This window comes from Hyperoodon ampullatus (assembly GCF_949752795.1).
Source record: "Hyperoodon ampullatus genome assembly, chromosome: 1".
Taxonomy (NCBI): Eukaryota; Metazoa; Chordata; class Mammalia; order Artiodactyla; family Ziphiidae; genus Hyperoodon; species Hyperoodon ampullatus.
The window spans coordinates 127987341-128009177 of NC_136914.1; the positions used below are offsets into that span (position 1 = coordinate 127987341).

The 21837-nt window shown below is 43.6% G+C and overlaps 1 protein-coding gene across 2 annotated transcripts in view; it reads left to right on the forward strand.

Annotated features, from left to right (window-relative positions):
- The window catches only part of AFAP1 (actin filament associated protein 1), a gene marked incomplete at its 5' end in the record, with an annotated part of 90326 nt that overhangs the window by 19726 nt on the left and 48763 nt on the right, over positions 1–21837 (forward strand). For both annotated transcript variants that reach the window (XM_079717959.1, XM_079717960.1), the window contains 3 exons: positions 875–1086; positions 4919–5098; positions 20929–21024. In XM_079717959.1, the coding sequence (XP_079574085.1) occupies positions 875–1086; positions 4919–5098; positions 20929–21024 (488 nt within the window). The remainder of the gene's footprint in view (positions 1–874; positions 1087–4918; positions 5099–20928; positions 21025–21837) is intronic.

The following is a 21837-nucleotide window of genomic DNA, read 5'->3' on the forward strand; positions in this document are numbered from 1 at the left end:
TTCTTTTCTTCTAAGTGGATTACGACCTCATTTAACCGTAATTACCTCCTAAAAGTCCTGTTGCCAAATACAGTCATATTGGGGTTTGAGCTTCAACACGTGAATTTGGGGGGCACCCAATTCAGTCTGTAGCAGTCAGTGCAGGTGATCCAGGGAGGGCTTCAGGGAGGAGGTGCTGTAAGTTAAATCCTGAGTGATGAGAGCACGTGTCCAGGCAAAGGCAGGAGACTGAGGGGGATGAGCGCGAAGCCTGGGTGAGAGCAGCGTGTGAGACCCCGAGGTAAGGGAAAGTGGGATCTAGCTGGGAGACTACAGACAACCCGGTATTTAAGTGTTGGTGCACGGCGGAGCCAGAAGGAGGTGTGAACCTTTCTGAAAATCCATGGATGACCTGAAGGAGAGGGGTGGCCTTGGGTTGGATCTCGAACCTTAGGAAGGGTTTGTGCGTGTGGTGATGCCAAGAAGGAAGAGGGCCTTGCAGACTTGAAAGGACTTTAACATGAAGGTGTGGGTGGGAGTTTTCTTTGGCGAAACTCTCTGCAAGATGGGGGTCATGGTGCCCGGCAAGAACGCAGCAAGGATTCGACAATGTAGGGTCTGCAGGTGCTGGGCCCGTATAGAACAGTCCAGAAGTGGTTTTTATAAATACAGCATTCTTAGTCACTTCAGTTGAAAACTCTTCGTTGAGTTTCCGTTGCCCAAGCCTTAGTTATTTTTTTCCCTGTTTTTGCTAACTAACGTTTCCCCAGTTACTCGAAGGCAGAAGCCTCTTTCTCGTTTATGAATATAATAATTTGCCCTGGAGCCCATAGGTGGTCCTCAAGATAAGGCTTTTGTAACCAGGTTTATTACTTTTATTTCTTACTTTTGACAGATTATGACTCAGATGCAATGAGTAGCTCTTACGAATCATACGATGAAGAGGAAGAGGATGGAAAGGGGAAGAAAACGCGGCACCAGTGGCCCTCAGAGGAGGCCTCCATGGACCTGGTAAAGGATGCCAAGATCTGTGCCTTCCTGCTGCGGAAGAAACGCTTCGGGCAGTGGACCAAGTTACTCTGCGTCATCAAAGACACCAAACTACTGGTAAAGCCTTGCGACTTGGTTGCTCTTGTGTAGAGTCGGTAAGATGTGGTTGGCCGTCTAACTGGGTGGAATGTACACCCCGGCGGGTGGCGGTAACATCGGCGGGAGGGAGAGGGAACAGCGGTCAAGGGCTGGCCCGTGATAGGCCGTCAGCGAGCCCTGGCCGAGGCTACCATGGCTTTAACGCTGTTGGTTTCGCCAGCCCCCCTAAAACAACCAGCGGGCAAAACCATCCCCATCTCGAGCCAGCGTCTGCGGTTCAGTGGAAATGCACACTGCTTTAACTTGCCAGAGGTCGCAGGATGGATTTTCTCATTTGTAGTGAGTCAGTGAATTCCTCAAAGCCAGGTCATCGAAGTGGGCCTGGCAGGCCAGGCAAGGTCTGGGGGAGAGTGCCCAGGAAAGGAAATTCTTTTGGAAAGCAAAAGGCTGACTCTTTTTTTTCTTTTCTTGTAACTCAGAGAGGCAGAATAGAAAGATAGAGCAAGTAACAGAGGAACGGAGACAGGAGGACAGAGACCCTTTGCTGTAGGCGTTAGTCTACCAGGGAACCCAGTAAGGAAGCAAGAGCCTTTGAGACACACCGTTTGTCCCTCCTCCTTTCTTCCCAGCTTCAGAAACCACAGCTGGTTATTGGCATTGTGAATGTTAAGAGTGTGTTATTGTATCTTGTTTTTCCTTCAAATTAACCCTGGGGAAAAAAATCACTCAAAAGTATATCATTAAAACAACACATGAGAATGTATGATTCTGTAACTCACTTTTCAGTGGAGCAGATAACCCCCTTTTTAAAAAATAGTCTCGACTGTGAATTATGGGAATCTGATTTACTAGATTCTTAGGACATTGTATGTTTTTTAATTAATGGTTTTGTTAAAAAAATTTTTTTTAAACAGTGCAAGTACATGTTTTTTCCACATGTGTGGCCTGAATTTCTCCCAAATTTAGAATATGCCAAAAGTGATGATGCCGTGGGGGAATTTTAAAGTAAAGAACGAAAGAAAAAAAAGATGAAAAAGATTAATATGGTCCGTATTTACAATCTGACATAATGGCTGCAAGCAGTGGATATATTATATAAACATTTTAAAACTACACAGTCAACTCTCATGTAAAACGCACAATGGGAAGCTTGTGGTGGAGGGTAGGGTCAGCGGACATCGGACCCTCTGCCCCGGCCCTGGCTCCACCCACCCCCGCTCTCGTCTCCTCCCTCCCTCCCTCCTCATCTTCTGTTTCTTGCATCACCTGCCGGGTTTCCCATCTTCCAAACCGGGATGATAACGCCTACCATTTAGAGGAGTCGTAAATATTTAAGAAGAGATTAATGGAAAACCATGTGAAAGCACCATCTTTGATGAAACGCAGAATCAAAGTTTCATTATGAAGCATTTTTTTGTTCAAAAATGACCTATGATCCAGCCGCCCAAATGACCCCTGTTGATGGTGAAAAAAAAAAAAATTGACAGAACAGAAAGCTATGAACAGAAAACAAAACGCCAGCCTCTTCCCCTAAGTGCTCCCGGCCTGTCTTCACACAGCCACCACCATGACCAGCTGTTTTGAGTAGCCTTCCAGAACCTGCCCAGGCAGCTCTCTGGTGGACACTATTGTGTGCCCAGACCCCTTCGATTCCCTCACTTGGGGGGGGGCGCTGCCGGCAGACAGCTACCCAAGGTCACGTCCCTTCCCAGGGCGTCTGCATCCCCTGTGATGCCTGAGTGTGAATGCCCTGCCTTGTGGGACCAGCCTGCAGGCGCGGTCCAGCTCCAGAGCTCCCGTGGGGTTCATCAGGGCCTGTATTTGAACTGCACTGAAGCTTACCTTCTTCCTCTGCCCAGTCCTCCTCCTCCTCCTACAGGTATAGCTCTTAAATAAATGCCCCTTAATAAATATCCCATGTGCTGCTCTGTTTTAGAGTCATCTTCCCTGGGAATCCAACCTGCAGGGAGCTCCAGATGTTACTATATGGTATTACTGATAACATATCCATTTTGAAGTGTTTAACTTAAGGAGAAATATAAGCTATAAAATTTCCTGGGACTTCCCTGGTGGTGCAGTGGTTAAGAATCCACCTGCCAATGCAGGAGACATGGGTTCGAGCCCTGGTCCAGGAGGATCCCACGTGCCATGGAGCAACTAAGCCCACGCGCCGCAACTACTGAGCCTGTGCTCTAGAGCCCGCGAGCCACAACTACTGAAGCCCAAGCGCCACAACTATTGAAGCCCGTGAGCCTAGAGCCCGTGCGCCCCAACAAGAGAAGCCACTGCAGTGAGAAGCCTGCACACCACAATGAAGAGGAGTCCCTGCTCGCCACAGCTAGAGAAAGCCCGCGTGCAGCAACGAAGACCCAACACAGCCAAAAATAAATAAATAAATACATTAATTAAAAAAAAAATTTCCTTTCCAATTCCTTCTACTGTTAGTTTCCTTTTCACTTTTTTTTTTTGCACATACCGAGAATGTGAAAAGTCTGGTAAATGGTAAACATTCATAGCAACCTGAGATTAGTTGTTTTTGGTGTATTTTTTTCTTCGTTTTTAGGCAGGGTGGCCATCAGTTTTACTTCTTAAAAAAGTGGGTATCTTCCATACCCGTGCCATTTAGGAGCCAAGGTCTTAGAACTGTAAAACAGGAAAGGGCTCTAGAAATCATTTCTGAAAAGAAGTATCTGTTCATTCATTCCTTCGTCAGTAGATGGATTAGGGTCCTGGGTGCAGGCTCTGCACTCACAAAGTTTGGGGCTAGAGCCCTGGCTGTGCCACTGTTCAGGATGCCTGATTTTGGACTAGTTTCCCAACCACCGGAACCTCAATTTCCTAATCTGCAAAATGGACAAGCGTGATGATTAAATGAGATGTATGAAATGCCTCATATAAGGTAGACACTCAATATTTGGTAGCCGCTGTTATTGTTGCTAATTATTTAATAATAATGTAATTCAATAAAATAATAATAAAAACAGCAATAAATCATTTCACAAAAAAGGAAGCAGGCTCAGAAAGCTTAAACAACTTGTGGGAACCCAGATTAAATTAGTAACAGAGCTGGGACCCAGATACCTGAACTCTTAGCCCATGTATTGCCATTACGGGGTGTGCTTTTGGTCCCCAGTAATGCAGTGAACCCAAGGCAGGAGGGGAAGCCTTTAGACAAAGATCTGGTGTGAGAGGTCTAGATCAAGCGAGAGTGATAGGAACTCAGTGTCAGTGTCGCCACAGCACTGAAAGCTCTAGGGCGAATGTCAGTGATGCAAATGGAGCAGCATGCATTTTGGACCCTCTACTCAACCAGAAAGCACAGCTTTGCAGACATTTTTGGCCATTATATGTTGATACGTATACTCTTCATAAAATCATTCACCTGTCTTTCAGAAGGAGGATAGGGATGGGATAGGAGGACACCAAACAACATAGGTTGTGGAGTAAAGTATCCAAGGTCCTGTCTGCCCACATTAGGGTGGCAGCGCCATTTCAGCAAATCTAGTATATTCGTGTCGCTTAATGGGGAAGCTCCACTAGAACATAAGCTCCATCAGAGCAGGGACTTTGTTTCCCACCGAGTCATCTCCTGGGTGCTTGGTAAATTCTGCTGAATTAATGAGCAGATGTTTTTGCACGCACGTGGAGGGGAGGTGTCGGTGTGGAGCGGTGCTCTGTATGTGAGTCTCAGTGTGTGCAGGTCGCTCTTCCAGTCTCTGAGTATCTCCACCCTTCAGTCGGACCTCCAGGTGCTTCGCCAGTACTCCTGTTTTCATTGTGCTGGAGTTTTATCAGTGTTTCTGCTTGGACTTCCTTACAGCCTAACTTTGATTTCTCCTGTTCAATGCAGTGCTACAAAAGTTCCAAGGACCAGCAGCCCCAGATGGAACTGCCGCTCCAAGGCTGCAACATTACATACATCCCAAAAGACAGCAAAAAGAAGAAGCACGAATTGAAAATTACTCAGCAGGGCACAGACCCACTAGTTCTTGCTGTCCAGAGCAAGGAGCAGGCCGAACAGTGGCTGAAGGTAACTTGTTGCTTTTGTTTCTGAGACATTTTCTTTCCGAAACCTCTTTCTGAGATCTGTTTTATTGAGTTTGTAATTTTTTCCAAGCGTAGGCAAACAATGGATTAACCTGAATAGTTTTGTCTTTGATAGTGGAATATTCTGATTACTTTGAGGTTAATCACTTTAAATTTTGTCTTCAAAAGGCAATATACCCCCTGTTTACAGGCTGCTTCTAGAGCTTTCTCTTTTTTATTTTTTAACATCTTTATTGGAATATAATTGCTTTACATTGTTTTGTTAGTTGCTGCTGTATAACAAAGTGAATCAGCTATACGTATACATATATCCCCATATCTCCTCCCTCTTGCGTCTCCCTCCCACCCGCCCCATCCCACCCCTCTAGGTGGTCACAAAGCACCAAGCTGATCTCCCTGTGCTATGCGGCTGCTTCCCACTAGCTAGCTATTTTACATTTGGCGCTGTGTATATGTCCATGCCACTCTCTCACTTCGTCACAGCTTACCCTTCCTCCTCCCTATGCCCTCAAGTCCATTCTCTACGTCTGCATCTTTATTCCTGTCCTGCCCCTAGGTTCTTCAGAACCCTTTTTTTTTTTAGGTTCCATATGTATGTGTTAGCAGACGGTATTTGTTTTTCTCTTTCTGACTTACTTCACTCTGTATGACAGACTCTAGGTCTATCCATCTCACTACAAATAAATCAGTTTCGTTTCTTTTTATGGCTGAGTAATATTCCATTGTATATACGTGCCACATCTTCTTTATCCATTCATCTGTCGATGGACACTTAGGTTGCTTCCATGTCCTGGATATTGTAAATAGTGCTACAATGAACAATGTGGTATGTGACTTTTTAAATTATGGTTTTCTCATGGTATATGCCCAGTAGTGGGATTGCTGGGTCATATGGTAGTTCTATTTTTAGTTTTTTAAGGAACCTCCATACTGTTCTCCATAGTGGCTGTATCAGTTTACATTCCCAGTGCAAGAGGGTTCCCTTTTCTCCACACCCTCTCCAGCATTTATTGTTTGTAGAGTTTTTGATGATGGCCATTCTGGCCAGTGTGATGTGATACCTCATTGTAGTTTTGATTTGCATTTCTCTAATGATTAGTGATGTTGAGCATCCTTTCATGTGTTTGTTGGCAATCTGTGTATCTTCTTTGGAGAAATGTCTACAAAGCTACAGTAATCAAGACAGTATGGTACTGGCACAAAAACAGAAGTATAGATCAATGGAACAGGATAGAAAGCCCAGAGATAAACCCACGCACATATGGTCACCTTATCTTTGATAAAGGAGGCAAGAATATACAATAGAGAAAAGACAGCCTCTTCAATAAGTGGTGCTGGGAAAACTGGACAGCTACATGTGAAAGAATGAAATTAGAACACTCCCTAACACCATATACAAAAATAAACTCAAAATGGATTAAAGGCCTAAATGTAAGGCCAGACACTATAAAACTCTTAGAGGAAGACACAGGCAGAACACTCTATGACATAAATCACAGCAAGATCCTTTTTATTTTTTACTTTTTATTTATTTATTTATTTTTATTTGGTTTTTTTGCGGTACGCGGGCCTCTCACTGTTGTGGCCTCTCCCGTTGCGGAGCACAGGCTCCGGACGCGCAGGCTTAGCGGCCATGGCTCACAGGCCCAGCCGCTCCGCGGCACGTGGGATCTTCCCAGACCAGGGCACGAACCTGTGTCCCCTGCATCGGCAGGTGGACTCTCAACCACTGCGCCACCAGGGAAGCCCGCAAGATCCTTTTTGATCCACCTCCTAGAGAAATGGAAATAAAAACAAAAATAAACAAATGGGACCTAATGAAACTTAAAAGCTTTTGCACAGCAAAGGAAACCATAACCAAGACGAAAAGACAACCCTCAGAATGGGAGGAAATATTTGCAAACGAAGCAGCTGACAAATGATTAATCTCCAAAGTATACAAGCAGCTCATGTAGGTCAATATCAAAAAAACAAACAACCCAATCCAAAAATGGGCAGAAGACCTGAATAGACATTTCTCCAAGGAGAATAGAGCTTTCTCTTTTTTTTTTTTTGCGGTACGTGAGCCTCTCACTGTTGTGGCCTCTCCCATTGTGGAGCACAGGCTCCGGACGCGCAGGCTCAGTGGCCATGGCTCATGGGCCCAGCCGCTCCGCGGCATGTGGGATCCTCCCGGACCGGAGCACGAACCCACGTCCCCTGCATTGGCAGGCGGACTCTCAACCACTGCGCCACCAGGGAAGCCCGACATAATTGTTTTGACAGTGGTTTTGGTTGAGTTTGGACCTGGTTCTATTATCTGTTGTGCCTTTTCTTGTTCATGTCATTTTGTCTTCTTGCATGCCAGGTTATCTAATGATCATGCTGGGCATTATATTTGGAAAAAAATTATTATAATTATTTTTAATAACAGCTTATTGAAGTATAATTCACATTTCATGCAATTCATCCTTTTAACATATGATTCAGTGGTTTTTAGTATATTCACGGAGTTGTGCAACTATCACCATAATCTAATTTTAGAACATTTTCATGAACCCAAAGAGAAAAACTGTCCTCACTATGCTAGCAGTCATTTCCCCCACCCCCAGCCCCAGACAACCACTCATCTGCTTTCTGTCCCTACAGATTTGCCAACGCACTCGTACAACATATGTCCTTTTGTGACTGTCTTCTTTTACTTAGCATAATGTTCTCAAGGTTCATCCATGTTGTATATGTATTAATATCTCATTCCTTTTTATGGCTTTTTGTGTCATTTCTAAGAAACCATTGTTTAATCCTAGGCCTTAAGATTTACACCTATATTTTCTTGTAATAGCTTTATAGTGTTAGCTCATAAATTTAGTCTGTGGTCCATTTTGATGTAGTCTTTGCTTGTAGTGTGAGGTAGGGGTCCAATTTCATTCTTTTTCTTGTGGGTAGCTAGTTGTCCCTATAGAAATAAGTTGATTCTCAGCACAGTGCTTTTTTCTATCCAAGAGCATTTGCCTATGCCACGTGCTTGAGGGGGCAGTAGGTCTCCAAAATCAGTTTAATTTAATTTCAGAGCTTGAGATTTTCAGAGCCATCCAGGTGACTTGAAGTCAGCCTGCAGTCCATTCAACAGCAGGCTTATTTTTATTTCAGTCTTACTCTAGCTCCTAATCTTGGGGCCCTAATATTAAGTGTGAGGGTTTTGCCAGGGGCCTCATCCTTGGTGAGCCCTGGCCTCCAGCTTTCGGCCCCTATTCCGCCAGAGCTGTCAGAGTGCTACCTGGCTTCTTGGCTACCTCCTCTGGTGGGTATCAAAGGCAGTCCTGGCTGCTGGGCTACTTCTCTGGATTCCCATAGACTTTTGGATCATGACCAGGTAATTCCACACTATGATAATAGCTCTTTCTTGCTCTTAGGAAGATGCTGTGTATGTTTCATCTTGCTTTCCTCATTGTCTTTATCAGGAGAATTGGTCCAAACCTTCTAGTCCATCATTGCCTGCTAGTACTTGCTTTGAAAAACCGGTTGGGAGTGGGTGGGAAAGCCTGATGAGACATTTTATAACAATGGTTCTTGTAACATGCCAGCATCCTTTAAACTTTGAGCCTCACTTCCCTCTCATCCCCCAGGAAAGTATAAGGGTCAGACTCTGTGATGACAACAATGATTGTTTCTGTTGGGGCAGAACACATAGATGTGGCTTTTCTCATCTCTGTAATTTGGGAAATGGAGCAGAGCATTTTTTTTCTTTTTTTTTTTTTTGCGGTACGCGGGCCTCTCACTGCTGTGGCCTCTCCCATTGCGGAGCACAGGCTCCGGACACACAGGCTCAGTGGCCATGGCTCACAGGCCCAGCCGCTCCACGGCATGTGGGATCTTCCCAGACTGGGGCACGAACCCGTGTCCCCTGCATTGGCAGGCGGACTCTCAACCACTGCGCCACCAGGGAAGCCTGAGCATTTTTTTTTAATGGGAGTCCTGTGATCTGGAGTTTCTGCTGCTGAGCTTGCTTAGCCTTCCAGACACAGAATCTTAATACGTTACATGTCAACCACTGGTGTTACCAAAGTACTTTTCCATCATTATTATCTCTTAATTCTCAAAACAGCTGCCTGAAAAAGGTGTTACTATTGGCCATTTCATTTTACAGGTGAGATACCAAGTCCTAGGTAGACGGGATGTCACAGTGATCAACCAGTGATGGAGCCAGGAGTCGACCTCTGAATTTCCTGGCTTCCTTTTCATTTTCATTCTGCTGGGCCATCTTGACAATTTGCCATTTTCTCTTTTTATTCCTCACTTCTAGGTTCTTAGCACCATTCCTTCAGTAAGGAGGGAAAGAATGAGGAAATAAACAAGGAGCCTTATATATGATTCTGTTTTCTTCACCTGGTCCCACTGTTGGTTACCTGTATCTGGCCTTCTGCATTTTTGTGTTTACCTGTTCCCTAGTGGAGAACCCAAGAAAGGACACTCTGAAACCTAAGCTTTCTTCTCTTTTCCGTCTGTTCTCACAGTTTGTTGAGTATTTTATGCATACTAAAGAGTAGCTCCCTTGTTAATGATATTGGTCTAACATGAAGTCATCTAGCGTTCACTGGGTTTTACTGTTTCATTGGGAAATAGCAATAAGCGGACAGTGCAGCTCACAAATAGACAAAGACAAAACTTTTTCAAGATGTCAGGTGCTGATGGAGTGAAATAGTCTTACACCTTATTTCAGCAGATGTGAGATACAGATCACAGGCACTTAGCTAATTATAGAATGATGACTCTGTCAATGGGACCTCAACTGCAAAAACTTTTTAGCATTTGCTGATATTGCTTTAAAAAGAAGTAAATACTTGGTAAATTATCTTTTTCTAAAGGGTTTAAATTGATTAATTACTCCACTTAATGTTTGTGCTTTACTTCCATTGCATATTGTAATACAAGAACCTAAGAAGTCTTGATTAGAAATGGAAGTCTGATGACAAAACTACTTTCAATCAATCAGTTACAGAATTTTAGCTTTTTAAAATCAGCAGAGACCTGAGATGTTTTAGTTTAGTTTCATCCAGATATTGTTGTTAGATTGGCTGCCTTATCAGAATCAACTGGAAATTAAAAAAAAAAAAAACACCAAAAAACAATCCTAATCCTAATCCCTAATGATTAGATTCATTTGGGACCTAAGAATTGTTTTCCTTTTTACTTTATATCTTTTACCCTTTTTAAGATCCAAAAGGCCACAGATGTAATTGAAACATGCCTGCCCTATTAATTCTCTCTCCCTCGATTGTCTTTTTATTCTTTTTGAACCATTTATAAGGGCTTTATCATTAGTAAAGATGTTAATCATTAAAAATAAAAATTCTCTCCCTCTTCCAAGGTTACTTGTATCTTGAATTTGTATCTTGAATTTATTGTATTATTTATTGTATTATTGTTACTTGTATCTTGAATTTATTATTATCTAGGTATACTTTAGAAATACTTTTTACTTACAATGTCTGTACTCATAAACAAGAAATGATACTATTTTTCATGTTTAAAATTTCCATGTAAATGGCTTCAAACTGCACGTGTTCTCTGCAGCCTGCTTTTTTCACTCATTCATTTGCTTGCACCCTCTCACTGTCACAGGCAGTGTTCAGTGAGCATTCTCGTGCGGGTCACCTGGTCTCGGTGTCCTGGTTTCTCTAGGATGGAGACCGTATATTGGAATTGCTGGTGTTGATATGTGCACATCTTCAACATTACTAGAGCCTCACAAATTGTTCTCCAAGGTTGTTTGTACGGTTGTCCTTCTACCAGCAATGTGTGAGAGCAATCACTTTGTATGTCTCCTTTGAGTTTCTTTGTACCTATGCAGCAAATAGAAATGCAAATTTCAATACCCATCCCCCCACCCTCATAAAAATTCTGCATCTTGTTTTTTTTTCCTAAATAGAGTATCTTGGAGATTTTTTTCCTCCAAGTTAGAGAATAGAGCACTTTTTCTCTTTTACAATACATAGCATTTCATTTTATAAATAGAATATACTGTAAAAAAATCTTCTATTTTTGGATATTGGGTTGTTGTCATTCTTTTGATGTGACAGGGAGTTCTATAATGTTAATCCTGTGCCCGCATCATCTCACAGTTTTGCTAGTCTGTAGACTGCATTTCCAAATAGAGGAATTGTTTGCATGAAGGTTATAAGCAATTGTAATTTTGAGATACAGTTGAATCACTTTGTAGGTTTACCAGTTTACCTTCCCACCAACAGTATGTGAGTGCGTTTCCCCCCAACAGTGTGTGAGTGCCTTTTCCTCCCAAAAGCATGGGAGTGCCTTTTCCCGCTACTGTCCTGCCAGCAGCCTGTGTTATCAACTTTTGAATTTTTTCCAGCCTGATAAGGGAAAATGATATCTCATCTAGTTTTAATCTGCATTTCTCTCATTATGAGTGACATTGAGCATCTTTTTATAGGGTTCAAGAGCCTATGGCTGTATTACTGTTTCCGTGAACTGTCTGTTTATATCCTTTGCCCTTTTTGTAGATATTCTGCTCAGAAATCTATTTTTAAGGAACTTCCCAATGCCCGAGGCCAAGCCAGGTTTGGTAATCACAGCTCTAGCTCAGCCTGCTCATTTCCACTTGGATAAAAGTCCTCATGGAAGAGAGCATTTGAGAGCAAGTAAGTGTTTCTGCAGGCAGATAGGCTGTTAAGGTAAATGGCATTCCACAGCCATTTTCACTAAAGTTTTATTTGACTCTTATAACTGCTTCTGAAATTCATTATAATAATTATAAAGGAGCTGGGAAGGAGAAGGTGGTGAGCCAGCACTGTGTAGAAAGACACTGTCGCTAGAGCTCAGACTGGAGTCCGATGCTGGGTTCTGACCTCAGCTCCGCCAGTCACTCGCTGAGTGTCTTAGATGAGCTACTTGACTTCTCCGTGCCTCAGTTTTCTCATCTATGAAAATGCGAGGGGTTGAAAGTAGTGTCTGCTTTTTAGAGTTGTTGTGAGGCTGCAACCATGTTAAGATATAAAGTGTTTAGAAGAGCACCTCACCTGTATGAGCACATATGTAAGTGCAAGCTGCTATTATTGGTGGTGTTAATAAACATACAAGCTCTTGTTGAAATCTGTTTGGAAATCAAGATGACAGCAGGATGTTTTTAGGGGCCAGAGCTACGAGTGTTCACATCCCTTCCTCCCACCCTCCTTTGCCCAGACCTGCAAGGAGTCTGGGAAACATCTTCCTGTGTGCCCATAGAGAGGAAACCATGTGCCAGTCATCTGCCATATACCCTATTGCAAATAAATTAATAAACATCCCAAAACAACTCTTAAAGGTCTATACCAAAGAGAATGTTTAAGGGAAATTGGCTGCACTGTAGACACTGTCCTTTTCTAATGAGAATCCCTGAGAGTCCTAATGCTGACCTTGGTAAATTGCATCCGTCCTTTTCTTGCTTTTTTCCCCCCACTCCCTGCTGGGTAATGTAGGGGTTTTACAGCACCTCCTGGTTTCAAGCAGTTTTAGAGGAATACAGTTGAAAAGAGTTTTCACCATGATTTAATGTGCTAGGAGAGTATCGTTGTGGTTTTGCCAGACTTCTCAAGGAGGATCACAAACAAGTTTATTGTATACTTTAGCTCATAGAACCTGACCCTGTGTGTCCTTGAAAAAAGGTTGATCTTAGTTCCCTGACCAGGGATCAAACCTGTTCCCCCTGCAGTGGAAGAGTCTTAACCACTGGACTGCCAGGGAAGTCCCAAGGAAGGTCTTTCGTATTCTCCCAGGCATCTCCCCTTACTTTGTTTCTTCCTGAAGAAGGGCCTCCATGTAGTGTCATCATTTCCTTTCACCCTAAAGAAATTATTAAAATAAAATGATTTCTTATAGAGCAGACCTTCTAGAAATAACTCCTTTCAGCTTTTTTGTTTGGTTGGTTTTTTCTTCTCCTTTCAGCTTTGACTAGAAATGTCTTTATTTCACCTTAACTTTTGGTGAGAAGTTAGCCATCACTTGTATCAATTGTGCCTTTGAATGTGATGTGTCATTTTTTTTTTTGTGGCTCCCTTTAAGATTTGCTTTTTTAATCTTTGGTTTTCAGCAGTTGACTGTGAGGTGTCTGGGTGTGGCTCTATAGGTTTTTATCTTTCTCAGAGTCTTTTTTGGTTCTGTGGGTTGATGTCTTTCATCAGTTTTGGACCGTTTTTGGCCATTATCTCTTCAAATATTTTTCTGGCTCACTTTTTCTCTCCTCTCCTTTTAAAATTTGTTGGTACATGTTAGGTCATTTGGAATATCCCATGGATTTTGGATTCTCTGTTCTGTTTTTCTTCACTCTTCCGTGTGTTTCAGTTTGGGTGGATACTTTAGATTTACCCATCCTCAAGTTTACTGGTCCTTTCCTCCTCTGTGTCCAGTGTGCCCTTAAGCCCATCTTATGAATTATTCTTTTGTGACATCCTATTTTTCATTTCTAGCATTTTTCTTTTGCTTTTTTTAAAAGAATAGTTTCTGTCTCTCTTCTGATATTCCCTATCTCTTCACACATGTCTTAATGCCTTTTTCACAATCTGTTTTGACTTCCTATCATAGTTATTTTAAAGTCTTTTGTAATGCTGATGTTTGGATCATCTCTAGGACTGTTTCTATTGAATTTGTCTCATGAGTTTACATTGTATTCCATCTGCTTTCTGTAAAAGAACAGTAGAGACTGAAGTAATTACTGTTTCCTCCAGAAAAAGGTGTGCCGCTTCTCCCATCTGCTGCTCATAGGTGGGCTGCCTCTGTCTCACTAGTTGAGGCAGATCTGGACTGGGCTGCAGCTTTACTTTGATTCACTTTGCTATTGCCTTCACATGGTTTCAGGGCTGGATCTGGAATTTTCCATCAGCGTGGCTCAGGTTCTGAGCTGTGGTGGAAGTCTGGAGGTCTCCGTTTGCTACAGACACATGGTAGCTTTCTGGACCAGCTTGGTTTTCTTTTTGGCCTGATGCTGGCCAGCTCTTTGGTTTGCTGGGGTATTCTCTCTGTTCTCTCTGAAAAATTCTCTCTGAATTTTTTTTTAGAGCTCACCCACCTTGTTTTAGTTGTCAAGGTGAGAGTGGTGGCCTGCGTGCCTTTCTATGTGGCAACCAGAAGTCAAGATACCATGTGCTGCCCTTTTTTCTTCATCAGTCTTGCCAGAAGTTTATCCATCTTATTAGTTCTTCCAAAAAAACGAAATTTTTCCTCTGTTGATTTTTCTCTATAGTACTACTGTTTTCTATTTTATTAAGTTCTCCTCTTCTTTCACTTTGTTTTGGCTTAATTTTCTGTAATTATCCCAACTTCTTGAATTGTGTACTTAGATAATTGATTGTTAGCCCTTTCCATATGTGTGTGTGTGTGCGTGTGTGTGTGTGTATGGATTTAAAGCTATGCATTTCCCTCTAAATACAGTTTTAGCTGCATCCTCTATTTTGATTTTTTGTGTGTGTGTTTTTGTCATTCAGTTTAATGGGTTTTTTGTTTTGTTTTTTGGCTGCAGTGGGTCTTTGTTACTGAGCGTGGGCTTTCTCTAGTTGCAGCGAGTGGGGACTGCTCTTCGTGGCGGTGTGTGGGCTTCTCATTGCAGTGGCTTCTCTTATTGCAGAGCACAGGCTGTAGGCGCACGGGCTTCAGTAGTTGTGGCACGTGGGCTCTAGAGCATAGGCGCAGTAGCTGTGGCACACAGGCTTAGTTGCTCCACAGCACATGGGATCTTCCCAGACCAGGAATTGAATCCGTGTCCCCTGCATTGGCAGGTGGATTCTTAACCACTGCACCACCAGGGAAGTCCCCTATCATTCAATTTAAAATATTTCCTAATTTCTGTTGTGATTCCCTTTTTTACTAATGGTTTATTTGGGAATATATTGCTTAGTTTCCAAGTATTCAGTGATTTTTAAAAAAATTATCTGATTGTTTTACATTTCTAGTTTAATTCCACTCTAGTCACAGAACTTTATATGGTTTCACAAAGTAGAAATTTATAGACTTGATTTATTGCTCAACATGTAGTCAGTTTTGGTAAGTGTTCAGTGTCTACTTGTAAGGAATGTGTATTATGCATTTGCTTGGTGTACTCTTCTATATATGGTTGTTAGATCACAGTCGTTAATTGTCATGTTCAAATCTTCTATATCCTTACTAATTTATTTATTTGTTTTATCAGTTACTCAAAGGGAGAGATGTGGGAATATCTACCACTTTGATTATGAATTTATCTATGTCTTTTTTATTTCTGTTAGTTTTTGCTTAATATTTTTGAGGCTATGTTATTTGTTGCATACAAAATTTAAATGGTTATGTTTACTGGTAGTTAAAACCTGAAATGTCCCTCTTCCTCTCAGTGTTTCTTGCCTTAAAGACTTACTCTCTGATTAATCTGTAGATTAATTATCTTCCTTAATGGTACCTTTTGATGAACAGGAATTGTTAAATCTGAAATCTGGTGTATCAGTCTTTACTTCTGTAGTCAGTACTTTTTGCATCCTGCCCACCGCCCCCCCCCAAATTTTAGCATATTCCAAGTCACCAAGATAGAACCTGTATTTTCTTCCAGAATTTTACTGGCTCAGTCTTTACATTTAGGTCTCTGATTCATGCATATTGGTTTTCATGTACAGGATGAGATATGGGAGTCAAGATTCATTTCCTTCCATATGCATAGTCAGTTGTTTTAGTACCATTGAAATGAACTTAATTGCCGCAGTTGGAAATCAGTTGATTGTGTTACGTGTGGGTCCTTTTCTGGGCTCCTTCTTCTGTTTCATTCGTCTGTTTGTATATCCTCATGTCAATGCCACATTGTCTTGATTGCTGCAGCTTTAGAGACAGCCTTGAAATCAGCTAGTATGTGGCTTCCAACTTTTTTTTCCTAAATGATTAAAAACTTTGAAATCATAGTTTTATGTGTAAGAAGTCAATGCTGTCATCATGTTTTTTTTTTATTTCACCTTGTCAAGGCCACATCTTTATGACTGAAGTAGATTCTTCTTCTTAAAGAACTATCATAAAAGAAACAACCCTTCTTTACCTTGATGATAGCGTGTTAGAGTGACAGAAGATTGAATGAAAAGTCTGGAAATCTGGAGTGTATTCTGAGAATGCCTTTAACTCATTATGATATTTTTGGTCAGAAAACTCTTTCCCATTTATCTATCAAGTGGAAATAATACTGTTCAGAATGGTCAAAAAGCTAGAATGAAAAAGATCTATAAATGCACTCTTAGAACTATAACAAACAGTTGAAATTTGTGATTTATTAGTATCACATCTTAGGATTCCTTCTGTGAAAATTCTAACAACTCTCTGTCATGAATTGCTTTGTGAAACAGATGCCAAGTCTTTTATTCATATAAACTCCTCTTCTCCCATACTGTCCTAAACCTATTATCCAGGTGTTCAGTATTTCGAAACGTGGCTTCCGTGTAACGACTAAAGACCTTTTTGGTAAGTCACACACGCTCCCTCTGTCAGGTATGAGAAGCCTGGGGCCTTTGTTGGGCCAGTACAGGACTTGACAGACACTTCTTCAAGGATCGTTACCAAATTTGTTTCTGTCCTTTTGGTCTGCAACTTCCATTACCAGCAGCTCTTGCCAAAGTTCACTCTCAGTGTGCGTGTGTGTACAGATGCTGAAAACATGAGCCATCTTGTTGGGGTCACTCGGAAGACAAGAGTCAATATTCCCAGAAATGGAGTGGTCAGATTTCCTTAAAAAATGTGCAGAGATTGTGTTTCTGGAGATGCAGGCTCAAGTTAAAAGCAAACAAAAATACCACAGAACATATAACAATTTGTATTTTGAGGGATTTGTGATTCTGAATTTGGATCCAGTTCTCTTAAATACGTATTAAACTTCTCACAGAACATGGCTCTTTCAAAAGAAGTATATTAGTATAAAAACCTCATTTGCAGCTATTTGAGAAATCGGGTGATAAACCTTTTATTTACTACTTCTGAATGAACTCTGCAGGGGCAATATGGCAATAAACAGCAATCAGAGAAGAAAGACAGTTCCATGAAGATAACCTGAAATAATCCAACCGTTTGATAAAACCCATGGAAAGAAAGACTGGTTTCTCTCATTGATCTTTTCAGCAGTGCCTTTCTCTGTACCTGGGATATAATTACTATTATTAAATAGTCTCATGTTGCTGGGATACCATGAATAAGCCCACCTGGCCCCAGGCGTGCTGGGTCTCCTCTGGTCTACCGAATCCACCTCATTCTATTCTCTCCACGAGGAATTTCAGTTCTAGAAGGGAGAAACTAATAGGGAGGAAGGGGTATAGTTGATCTATGTACAGCCTTGTAAGCATGCAGATATTTGGGTTGGCTTCATCAGGAAAGGCTTCTCAGAAGGGTGATTGCATTTCGTGAGTTGGCTTTGACGGCTCGGTAAGCTCCCCTGGCTTCAGAGCTTCAGAGATTCCTCAGTTCCCCAAACGTTTGTTTGCGGGAAAAACAGGACCTGATATGGGATGGGGGAGAGTGGAGGGAACAGTCCAGTGACCAGGAGAGTGGGAGGAAGTTGGTGAGGCTGAGGTGTGTTGGTGCTGCAGGCATGGCTTTTAGCTGATGCTCTTTTTCTTTCTCTCTCTCTTTTTTTTTTATTATTAATTAATTAATTAAATTTTTGGCTGCGTTGGGTCTTCGTTGCTGTGCACTGGCTTTCTCTAGTTGTGGCGAGCGGGGGCTACTCCTCGTTGCTGCGCCCGGGCTTCTCATTGTGGTGGCTTCTCTTGTTGTGGAGCACGGGCTCCAGGTGCGTGGGCACAGCAGTTGTGACTCTTGAGCGCTAGAGCGCAGGCTCAGTCAGTAGTTATGGCGCACGGGCTTAGTTGCTCCACGACATGTGGGATCTTCCCGGACAGGGCTCGAACCCGTATCCCCTGCATTGGCAGGCGGATTCTTAACCACTGCACCACCAGGGAAGCCCTCTCTCTCTTTTATTTTTTAAAACTTCTCCATCCCTGAGGATTTTAGGAATCTATGCAGAGGACTAGGGAAACTGTCACAAGGCTTTACTTTTCTCATTTGATGGCCTAGTCTCTTTCCTTCTGTTTTTCATTCACACCTTTTTTTTTTTTTTTCTCATAGGGAATTTCAGGTCGAATTTATCTCTTCACTCCCTCCTCTTTTTCTTTCATCAAACTTTTTTTTAGTCGTTGTTATGTGCTAGACATTGGGGATACCAGCCTAAGTGAGACAGAGTCCCTTCTCTCAAAATGAGCCCGGCTTGATAGAAGAAGCAGACCTGCAGGTCCAGGATGCCCGTGACCAGGGCCTGAGTGCAGTGCGTGGCCCGTGGAGGGGCAGCCGCGTTGTGTCCCATGCGGGAGGGTCCGAGCAGGCTTCCTGGTCACGGGGGACCCAGGCTGCTCATGAAGGATGAGTCCCGTCCAGCCGAGAGGGGAGCACACCTTCTCCAGGAAATACCTGAGATCTGACTGGAGCTTTGTAGATCCTTCCCCCTTTGGAAAAGAGAAAAAAAAAAAGGAAAGAAAGAAGACAACTGTGTTTTGCATAAAAGCTTTTGCCAGAGATAGGTTTCTGCAGGTAGTGTTTTGTGGGGTTTAGCCTTCTAGTGTGAAACAAGGACCTCGAGAGCCTTAGCGGTGTGTGTACAGTTGAACGCATTTTCGCGGGAAGAGAGCACACGTTGGCATCCTCGTTGAGCTGTCCCAGTGGGCGTCGCTTTCACACGTTCTGGGCAGAGATGGAGGCTCACAGCCTGGGTGGCTCAGCCATGCCTCTGGAGCTGGTGGTGGGACTGGGGTTTCAGCCCCAGCTCCCGTCAGATGCAAAAGCCCAGGAGTTTTCCATTGCATTATACTCTTTCCCAAGAGGGAAGAAAAAGTCTCATCCTTAGGTCAGATAAAAGTGTGCCTTGTCAACTGAAGGTTTGATAAACACAGGGGAGATGAGGGAATAAAGACCTGCTGCAAAAAAAGCAGCAGTGAAATTAGCATGAAACGCAAAACTGAGGGAACCTTTTCTGCTCGGAGACATTCAGGAGGTGCAGGTCACCTGGTTGGTATCACCTTTGCTTACGTTTTCACACCTCAGACTCAACAAGGAGAGGAACATTGCAGCAAGCTCTCTGGGTTTCTTCTTTTCCTTTTTTTCCTGTTTTATTCTGCAACGTGGACCTCACTCTGTTGCTTTTTCGTAAAGCAGCTGAGCAGCAGGATGGCTGGAAATACTGTCCCAGCCTCCTGTCCGTTTCTGGCTCCCATCCCAATCCCAGAGCAAGCCAAGGGAATCTGGATGTGTCTGCTGAGATCATATTGCAAAGTTACTACACAGATAGCTGGGGCTTTGGCATTGCTTTTTTATTTTTTTCTCAGAAGGCACTTGGGTTGAACCCAAATTGCAGCTTAGTTCCAAAAAGAATAGGAGACATTTTGAAAGCTTTGCCTGCTAGCTCTTCATTCACCAGAGTGTAAGTTGCACCAACCCGGGAGCTTGTCTGTCTTATTTGCTGCATGTCCCCAGTGATCAGAACCATGCCCAGCTCCTTGCAGGAGCTCAGGAAGGACGGAAGGGACAGTGGGTGGCCGCAGGGGTGGCCGTGATTGCCAGTAGTGCTGCAAGATGGTCCTGATGCCTGTGGGTCTGGACCAGGATCCCTTTCTGAGCTCTCAGCATAAACCGTACAGGTGCTGGCAGTGATGATGGTGCTGGTGACAGCAGCCACCATGACTTCAGTGTACATGTGCAGGTGCTGGCTGAGGCATCTTGCATCCAGGGTCACGTTTTCTCTTCACTCAGCCATAAATACAAGGCAGATCATGTTGATACACCTTCCTTTGCAGTGAGGACGCTGAGGTCAGAGAGGTGATGCCTCTTAGCCAGTACTGATGTGCTTGCCTCACAAAGCAGTCAGGCGCCTTCTCGGACTCCTACTACCGCCTGCGCCGGCCTTCCTGCATCCTCCCCTGCTTTTCTAGAGCCCAGCCCCCTCCTGTCTCTGCAGAGCCCTTCCTCTGCTCAGCTCCTCCCTAGGTGTCCCCTCCGGCCATGCCCACCCCCTCCCTCCTTCCTGCTCCCTCTTCTTGGAGGTGAGCTCTTCTGGTTTGCTTCTGGCTTCCCTGTCCATTGCAACTCTTCCAGCTGCTTCTCTCCTTTGGCTCCACCCCGTGTACTGACCGGCTCGAGGTCTTCTCCTGGGTCTCCGTCCTGCTTTGTCTCACCCTTCCCCCATTGGCTCATTCAATCCACGGCCATAAGCATCAGCCTGTTGACAGTGATCCCCTGGCTCCCGCTGGCCTCTCCCAGCCCATCTCCTGGCCTGTGGTACTCTGGGTCTTCCGTAAACTCTTCACATCCACCACAGGGCCTTGCACCTTGTCCTCTCTGCCTAGAACCCTTTCCGCCGGTTCTTCATGTGGCTGCATCCTTCTGGTCATTGAGCTCAGCTCTCAGCTTACGTGTCATCCCAGGAAGGCCTCTCTTGATCTAAATCAGCCACCCCTTTTTGTTAAAGACCCTCTTCTATTCTTTGTAGCGCTGACTGCTGTCTTACCTCCATTTTTTGGTGATATTCATTGTTTATCATGGTATCTAACTTTTACTGGAGTGGAAGCCCCATGAGGGCAGGACTCTTACGTACACCATTCTCTTCTGTATCCCAGAACCTCTGTCGGTACCAGGATGGGATAGACATTTGGTGAATGATGAGTGAAAGAATGAGCAAACGAGTGCCTGGCATCCTGGAGCTTAAATCCAGATGCCTCTGACCCCTCAGAACTTTCCTACCGCACCTCCTGCCTCAGCTTGGACCCTTGTGTAACCATCTCTGCCCTTGTGCACTCACCACAGGTGGTCAGAGAGATCTACAGCGGCTGCAGTGGGCCAGCAGACTCGGAATGTCCTCCCCCCTCCAGCTCCCCGGTACACAAGGCAGAACTGGAGAAGGTAAGGGGCGTGTTTCTTTCTAGGAATTAACCTTACAGTTAACTTGGGCCTTCCTCGAAGTTTTCATAACACCTCTGATATTTCAGCACTTATGGTTGAAAAAAGGAAAAAAATAATGCAGCCCTGCTTCCTCTCTGCCTGCTCTGTACGAAGCTCAAGTTAGCTGTTTTACAGATGGCATGGTTAGTTTTATTCTTCCCAGCTGTAGATGCAGGAATGGCTGTAAAGGTGGCACAGGATTTAAGGTGATCAAGGTCACCTGCTGTTACACAGCGGCGTGAGATCCACAGGCAGCTCTGTGTTCTTCTGGAATACAGCAGGCACTTCGTCAGTGCACCTTCCCAGAGGTTTCTTCCCAACAGACGGGTAACACTTCCTGTCCTTCTCTGCTCCGTACTTGGGTGCCGTGAGCACACAGCAGGTGGGCAGGGCTAGCCCTTCCTGCCAGAGCGCGTGAACCCGCCACTCCTGCTGTCTGTCCCTGACGGAGCTCTGTTTGCCTGTATGTGCAGAGATCTCGTTTCCATGGAGATCCCTGGCTTCATGCCCCACCGTGTTCTGTCGGTAGCCTCTGTCTCAGGAACTTTCTGAGCTCTCCCTGTTTGGCCCCTGCCCTACCAGTGATCAGATCCTTTTTTGTCTATTCTTGTTTTAGTCAGGGTTCTCCAGAGAAACAGAACCAGTGGGGTGTGTATGTATGTATGTGTACACAAATTTTATATATAATAAAATATACATAAAATTTCAATAAAAATAAAATTCTACATATAAAATTATATATGTAATATATATATGTAATATATATATGTAATC